We start from the raw sequence: 8,356 nt of genomic DNA, 5'->3' as shown, positions 1-8,356 counted from the left end.
CATTCATGCATGTTTGAGAAATCCTGTAGTGTCCTGAGGCAGCCAGGCAGGGGAACAAAAACCACTGTTTGGGACCAGAACTTCCTTTTGGGACCAGCTCCTCATCTGGACTGTGTCTCCAAGCTGAGCTTCCTCAACACAGAGCACACACACTCAGCCCCACGCTGAAATGGGCGGGACAGAAGCAGGACGTTCTTAAAGAGACAGAGGCCAACTTCAAGGCGTTTAGAAACAGATATGATGAGAAGACAAGTTTATTTTGTATTTAAACATAAAATTCGCATTTTAATAACTGAAGGTGACAGAGTTACTTTATTATGGTATAGAATTTAAATATAGCCTGAGAAACACATATTGGCCCTTTAACAAGCAAACATTAAGGAGATTATGTCATTTAGTGCATATACAGTATATTTTACCTTGTAATGACCTTTACTCTGATGTGCCTTTTGTTTAAACTATTCGAAGAACAAATAGTCTTCTAACATTTGAGGGAAAAAGTCAAACTAAACCAGAATGAATGAAATGATTGAGCACAGAGACATCTCTGTACCAAGAATATTGAACCCTGAAAGCACAGATGAAGGCGTACTTGTCAAGAGGGTCGAGGAAGTTGAGAAGTTTATTTACCAGCACTGCCAACTAAAAGAAGTACTTTCAACATGACTGAAAGTCTTAAACAACTTAAATCACCAATTTTTAAAGAATTGTTAATGGGTCATGATTGTATACACTGAATTACTAACCAAGTGAAAAAATGAAGATGTCAGCTTTTTTTGTAAGCAAAAACACTCATAAAACTTCTTATTGTTGTTAAATATAAGTTTATTCAAGTTAAACTTTTTTTTATTCTGAAGACATAATTTTTTTGTTTACTGACTGCCCTGATTCCTGAAGCTCGACATCCACCAAAGAAAAAATATTTGAACTCCAAGTATGTTTTGTAATCTCAGCTTTCACTTCATCAGTTGTCCAACATTTTGCTTTGTCTGCTGATAATCACAGCACACTAAACTTAACAAAACTCAGTTATATATTTTGGTAGGGAGCTCAAATCAGAGTTTGGAAAGATCAGTTCTGCTACTCCTAAATATATTTGCAAACATCGACAACTTCGTGTTGCTTTCAGCTTCCTCCAACGCAGTGAACACAACACTGAATTTCTGCTCCTATCTGTATGATCTGATATTAACTTTCAAGGCACGTTTACTTTTCTGTACCCCTCATCGTTCACACCTTTTTGTGCAAGGTTTGAATATTACCTTTATATTCATTTTGCACGTACAGATGAAACCAGACGTTTACATACACTGTGTTAAAAAAACTATGCCTTTAATCAATTTGCCTAGATGATGATATCATGGCTGTGGGAGATGCTGATTGGTTGATTGATAACGGAGTTATTTTGAGACGCGCCTGTGGATGAAATTTAAGGGCACCTCAAAACACAAAGCGTCTTTTTGTGGCATCATCAGGAAGAGAAGCGTCAACCTCCACAAATCTGGTTTATTCTTGTGTCTAACTTCCAGATGCCTGGAGGTTCACAGTTCATCTGTTCAAACAACAATACACAAGTAGACCATGGGAATATGTCATGTTATACCAGGAGGACATGGGTTCTATGTTCTGGAGATAAACTTGTTTTGGTGTGAAATAACTGTATCAAGGCCGAATCAAAAGCCAAAGACCTTATCATTAACCAATGAAACAAGTTCTGTACCAACATGGACTAAAAGAAGCAGCTATTGTTACAAAGCAACAACAAAACAAGTCTGATTATACTTTGTAAAGTACACAGGAACAAATACATTCATTTRTGAAAACATGTCCTGCAGTTTCTATATTTAGAAGTTAAAACTGAACTGTGTGGTCATAATGACCATAAATATATTTGGAGGAAAAAGGATGAAGCTTGAAGCCTAAGAACACCATCCCATTTGGAAAGTGGGGAGATAGCAGCATCATGTTTTGGAATGTTTTGCTGCACTTTACAAAACAGTTAGCCTGGTAACAACCAGACCCTGTCCTTCACTTTGCTTCATACGAGTGTCTGGACTCTCGGCTATAGAGAAGTGATTCTTGCTGGAGGCGTGGCCTCTGCTGAATGATTGGATCGGTGCACCAGCTCCACTGAGAAGGAGGCTAAGCTAAGAAGCTAACTGGAAATTGCGTGTGCTGTAAACAACCCTACTGAGAGGAGAGAAGTACCGAGTCGAACGAGACGATAGTAATTGAGAGCTGCTGCTTTGTCAGACAAATTTATTTTAATTTGAAGCCTTATCAACACAGACTGGCTTCATTCACTTCCTCCACTGCTGTATGCTAAAATAACTAGCAGACACTGAGCAGAAAATCAACGTCATTCAAAACTCCACCTTCTGTTCTCAGATTGGCCCGGACGAAATTCTCGTCTATGGGAGAAGTCCCAGACAGAGCAMAGAAGGGAAACTAGAATTGAGTGGAGCTGTGTAGGAAGGCAAGGACCAGGCTACAGAACAGACAGAATCATGAGGAAAGAATTTTGTGAAGAAATACTGAAGTTAAAGCTTGGGCACAAAGACCCTCAGCAAACTGACAAAGTACCAAGTGGCTGAAAGACAAAACAGCTGATCTGGAGTGAACATCCCAAACTCATAATTTCAATCCTATAGAAAACTGGTGAGAAGCTGTAAAAAGCTGACTCAGCTGTTGTCAGGAGGCATTAGACCAAATTTCTGCAAAGTACCAAGATAAACTTGTAGAAGGAAACACAAAACTAAACATTTGACCTAAGTTACTGGCTGAAAAAAAATCTCTTAAGATTCTCTTCAATTATTCAGTCATTTAATAAATCTAAATAATTTCTGAGAATTTATAAGTGTATAAACATCTGGTTTCAACTGCATTATACGCTCCTGATCAAAAATTTAAAGCTGCTGTATGTAGTTTCTGGAAAACCCTGGACTTAGAAAAAATTTGAAGAGATACAACCTTCAGGTCCCTCCCCTTGCTCTTTGTTAAAGGGGCAATATTATGTAAAATCAACTTTTTTGAGTTTTATATCATGTTATATAATGTTATACTCTCATAAAAACATGTCCAAAGCCTTGCTCTGACTCATTCATGCATGTTTGAGAAATCCTGCAGTGTTTTTATGAAGCCATGCTGAGGAGCAAAACGACAGGTGGGGACCAGAAACTCCTCTGGGACGTGTCTTTAAGCCGAACTTCCCCCACCTATGACTCCTGCAGGCTCTCGACAGTAACAAAGCAAACAACGGGTGAAACTGAAAGTGAAACTTAACTTAAACACTCTGCTGCTCTTAACACTACTTCTCACTCAGTGAAGCTCTTTTCAGATTCAWAATWCDRTTGAGGAAATGTATTTTCAGATGCCAAGTGAACTGCATCATAGCGCATGCGCGAACCCCCCGCTGAAATGGGCGGGACACAAGCGGAAGCKGAGCGGAAGGTGGCTCTTAAACCAGTGGTTCCCAAACTTTTTATCTTCTGACCCACAAAATATTCATTGCAAAAACTTGTGACCCCAAATATTACTGATCTGAGTACAGAAACTTTGTTAATAACCCTAAAAACAAAGGCTACACAAATATAAATCCTTATTTATACTTATTTTGTGTTTTTGTAATAATTATAGGGGGAATATTACATCAGCAATTATTTTATTAGCTTTTTAATTTATTTCTGAAGTGCAGTGGTTCCCAAACTTTTCAGCTTTTGACCCACAAAATAACAGCAGCAGAGACCTGTGCCCACAACTATTTTTGGATGATAAACATTTGTATCAGGTCAACTAAACATAGGCATAGTAACTATTTATTATTCTACATTTATACATTTTAGGCAACTAAGGCAAAAATGTTATTAATTTAGAAAATCTTTTCAGGACCCCACTTTGGGAACCACTGTCTTATAGATATGACACAAGCCAATTTCAAGGTGTTTAGAAGAGGAAGTGATGAGAAGATAAGTTTATTTTCTATTTAAACATAAAAACAGCATTTTAATAACAGCTAAAGGTGACATAGATACTTTATTATGGTATAGTATTTAAATTTATGCATGAGAAACACACAATGTTGCCCCTTTAAGCTTCAGCCCACCTTCCTAAGCTCCTCCCACACAGCACGGCCTGAGTCAGGAGCTTGAATGAGTGTGTGTTGTGGGCAGGGTGGGGTGGGCGTGAGCAGCTCATTCATGAACATGATTGACACCTGTGAGACAAACCTCTGGGCTTTGATTGGCTCTTTTTCTTCAGGAGCGGAACATTTGAACAGACGGCTGTAGGACCACCAGGAGGAGCCAGAGGACTTTTGTTTTTTCAGAGATTATCTGTCTAATATCAATCTTTCAGGACATAGTGACACTTTTACCAAATATGTCAAAAAAAWATATATTTTTAAAACTTACAGACTGCAGCTTTAAGACTAGTTGKAAAATGAGAAGAATTCATATTTTGCAGTGTTGGTTTATTGAAAGTTCAAGTAGAGCTTCTAAATTCAAAAAGAAATGGGAGCGAGACAAAAAAACAAAAAAAAAAAAACCACATCCAAGCATTTTATTGCAAAGAAGTATTAAACTGAAATAGGCTGTTCATCAGCTGATCAAAGGTTTAAGATCATATCTAAAAGACCAATGACACAGAATCCCGAAATAGAAATAAAATTTGAACAAAAGGACTCAGTAAAGAGTCGCCGAGCCATTACTGTTAATCACCTTAAAATTCATTTCAGCTTGCTTGATGCCAGGAAGCTAGAGGGAACGTTGCTCCAAGTGGTGAAGATGGTTTCACAGAGGGCCACTGTCTGGACCTGGTGTCCATTTTTGTAAACATCCCTCAACATCAAACCCCAAATGTTCTCAGTTGGATTTAGATCAGGGGAACATGCAGGATGGTCCAAAAGAGTGATGTTATTTCTCTGGAAGAAGGTCTTTGTCAGGTGTTGTCCGGTTGAAAACCCAGTCATTACCACACAGCCGATGGTCTTCAGTCATGAGGGAGACCCCCTGAAACATCTCCACATACCAGCTGCTGTTTGCACAACCTGAAGCTCCATTGTTTCATTGAACTGTGCTGTGTAAAAAAACATCTCAGGTGGGATCTCCTTGTTATTCCATTAATGTTGGAAGCCATCAGGACCATCAAGGTTACATTTTTTCCCATCAGAGAATAAAACTTTCCTTTCAACATCCCATGTTTGGTCCTGGTGCAAACTCCAAACAGGCAGTTTTGTGCCGTTGAAGGAGTCGCGGCGGCGCAACAATTCGACCGCGTTCAAAGATTCTTTTTTTGCCTTTGCCATCTGGGGATCATGACACCTGACAGAAAATAGCACTGAATCCACATTTCTGTGATGATTTGGGCTTTTAACGCTGTGGTGTTAAACTTTTCATCAGCTGACGAACAGCCCGTTTCTGTTTAATACTTGTTRGCAATAAAATGCTTACTCAAATGTTTTTTTTTTTGTCTCATTTAATTTGTTTTTGCATTTGGAAGCTCTATTTAACCTTCTTGCGATCCATCTGTGCAAAATGTGAATCCTTGCCATTTTTTAACTGGTCTTAAAATTTTGATCAGGAGTGTACTTCAATTAAGCTCTGCTTTATTATTTTTTTCTGTAACTCTCATTAAGACTAAATTTGAAGTCAGGTTTTCCTGAATGCCTGCTTTGCAAGACAACTAGTAACCAGTTTTTTTTGAAAAATGCTATAAATACTTTATTTTTGAGTATATTTAAAAATTGTACACTTTTATACACTTAAAAACAAATGTAAACACATCTAATCTTTTTTTTCAAAGTATTGCAGATTTTTATATGAATAAGGGTTTAATTCAGCYTAGACAGCTGCCAAAACAAACAACCTAAACAAACTTACCGTTCTACTGAGGTCAAATTTGTCAGATAATAAAATGCAGTGTTGGGTTTTTCTTTCCTCTTTTGTTGCCTGACAGTTTCAAGAAGCTCCAGGTATTCCCAAACAAATAAAAGAGTTTCAGGAAAAAAAAAGACCCAACAGAGATGAAAACAGCTACTGAAGTCCTGGAGTCGTTTGTTGATGTGAGTAATTTGGTGTGTTCTTCATAAATATGTAAGCAGATTTGAAGCAACACTTTCCCATCCTAAAAATTCAGTAAAAGATGAATCTGCAAAAAATGAAAACTAAATAAAAATATAAAATAAACTATTATTAATAACTTTACTGGGTCAGTTTTGAAGTTCCTATGGAAGGAGCTTTTTGTACACCACGCTACAACAGTGTCCTGGAGGAGTGAGAGTGCAAACAGGGGCTTCATCAGGACTTCCTCCCTGCAGGAGTCTGGCAGACCCTGTACCTTAGTCTTCCTCTCCTCCTGCGGCACAGTTCTGGCTGCTTGTGTCTGCTCACAGGTTCTTGGTGTTTATGTGAGTTTTGTAATGCTTCGTCAAGTGGTCACTCCTCATGAACCGTTTCTGACAATGGTTGCACTCAAAGCGTTTGTCTCCTGTGGAAGGAAAAATAAAAAGTGATGAGAAATGTGGTTAAATTCAAAATCTGTGAGGGACATTCTGCTAAACTCAGCTCTCTACACCAGAGTAACAAGAAAGACTACTTTGATACTAGGGCTGGGCGGTATGACCTCAAATCCATATCACGGTATAAATTGAATCCCTTCAAGGTAACGGTATATATCACGGTAGAAAATTAGCATAAAAAGATAATGTAATTTTTAGAGCATTATTTTGTAGAAAACTGTAATCTTAATTAAACCCAACATTTTTGCTTTAATATCTGCCTGCTGTACAATGAGCTTCTGCCTGCTGAACTTATCAGCTGCTGCTCTGCTGCACGCTCATCTTCATCATCTTCATTATCAAAGTGGAAGCCGACTTTACATTAGCAAGATGGATTTATGACTGAACAAACGTCCACGTTTTTTTAAACAAATCTCTGTGAGTCACAATACATAAAAACAAGTTTTTTTCTCAAACAATTGGGTGTGAAAAACTACAGTTGTTAAAGCTTTGCTCTGCGTGACGTGCAGCAGGAGAGGAGAGGAGAGGAGAGGAGAGGAGAGGAGAGGAAATGATCCCGCGACATGACATAACTTTTCTACAGCGGGAGGAGGAAATTTTGAGGATTTATCCTCTCTATACGTGTTTTAAAATGCTAGAATTTCTTCATTATATTTCAAACTCCTGCTCAGCTGTCTCTGCACACGCAGCCCTGTTGACACAGGTGTGATGGCGTAATGACGATAGGACCGTAGAGTATAAAATTTCTACCGTAGGCCAACTTCATACGGTTACTACCGTCTACTGTGTATACCGTGCAGCCCTATTTAATACAAACATGAATTTTCACGATTCACCTTATAACAACAACAACAACAACAACAACAACAACAATAATAAATTTGCATATACAGTATGTGAATAATTGACTGCCTGATTACATCCTAAAGTTAAGGACATCTCACAATAATAATTCACTACAGCCTGGCCCAAAAACATTGGCCACCAAAAAAAAAAAAAACAAAAAAAAAAAACAGGTCACACTCTAATATTCTGTTGGACCACCGCACACATTCTCTGTGCCTTTGTTTCAATAAACTTCTACAATGTCACGAAATTTATTTCATCCAGTGCATTAATTTATCACCAACATTTTGAATTGATGATGGTGAGTCTGACCTTCTCCAGAACATCCCAAAGATTCTCGATGGACTCTGTGGAGCCAATCCATGTCTCATGCTCCCTGAACCACTCTTTCACAATAAGAGCCCCATGAATCCTGGCATTGTCATCTTTATATGTCCGTATGATCAGGGCCCACATCATAGACCTGACCACCTGCAGACCCCACATCATAGACCTGACCACCTGCAGAGAACCCACATCATAGACCTGACCACCTGCAGACCCCACATCATAGACCTGACCACCTGCAGAGAACCCACATCATAGACAGGACCACCTGTAGAGACCCCACGTCATAGACCTGACCACCTGTAGGAACCCCACATCATAGACCTGACCACCTGTAGACCCCACATCATAGACCTGACCACCTGTAGAGACCCCACATCATAGACCTGACCACCTGTAGATTCCAGGTCATAGATCTGACAACCTGTAGACCCCACATCATAGACCTGACCACCTGTAGAGACCCCACATCAAAGACCTGACCACCTGTAGAGACCCCACATCATAGATCTGACCACCTGTAGACCCCACATTATAGGCCTGACCACCTGTAGACCCCACATTATAGACCTGACCACCTGTAGAGACCCCACATCATAGACTTGACCACCTGTAGAGACCCCACATCATAGACCTGACCACCTGTAGATTCCAGGTCATAGATCTGAC

At 39.2% G+C, this 8,356-nt stretch overlaps 1 protein-coding gene across 1 annotated transcript in view; it reads right to left on the bottom strand.

Annotated features, from left to right (window-relative positions):
* Positions 1-5,808: 5,808 nt before the first annotated feature.
* The window catches only part of sp2 (sp2 transcription factor), a gene marked incomplete at its 5' end in the record, with an annotated part of 18,821 nt that continues 16,273 nt past the window's right edge, over positions 5,809-8,356 (bottom strand). Inside the window, 1 exon segment of the mRNA XM_014033921.1 lies at positions 5,809-6,483. Within this exon segment, the coding sequence (XP_013889375.1) occupies positions 6,383-6,483 (101 nt within the window).

Source organism: Austrofundulus limnaeus, unplaced genomic scaffold (genome assembly GCF_001266775.1).
Source record: "Austrofundulus limnaeus strain Quisiro unplaced genomic scaffold, Austrofundulus_limnaeus-1.0 Scaffold1896, whole genome shotgun sequence".
Classification (NCBI taxonomy): domain Eukaryota; kingdom Metazoa; phylum Chordata; class Actinopteri; order Cyprinodontiformes; family Rivulidae; genus Austrofundulus; species Austrofundulus limnaeus.
The sequence above is the reverse complement of the archived record's forward strand: the minus strand, read 5'-3'. Positions and strand labels throughout refer to the sequence as shown.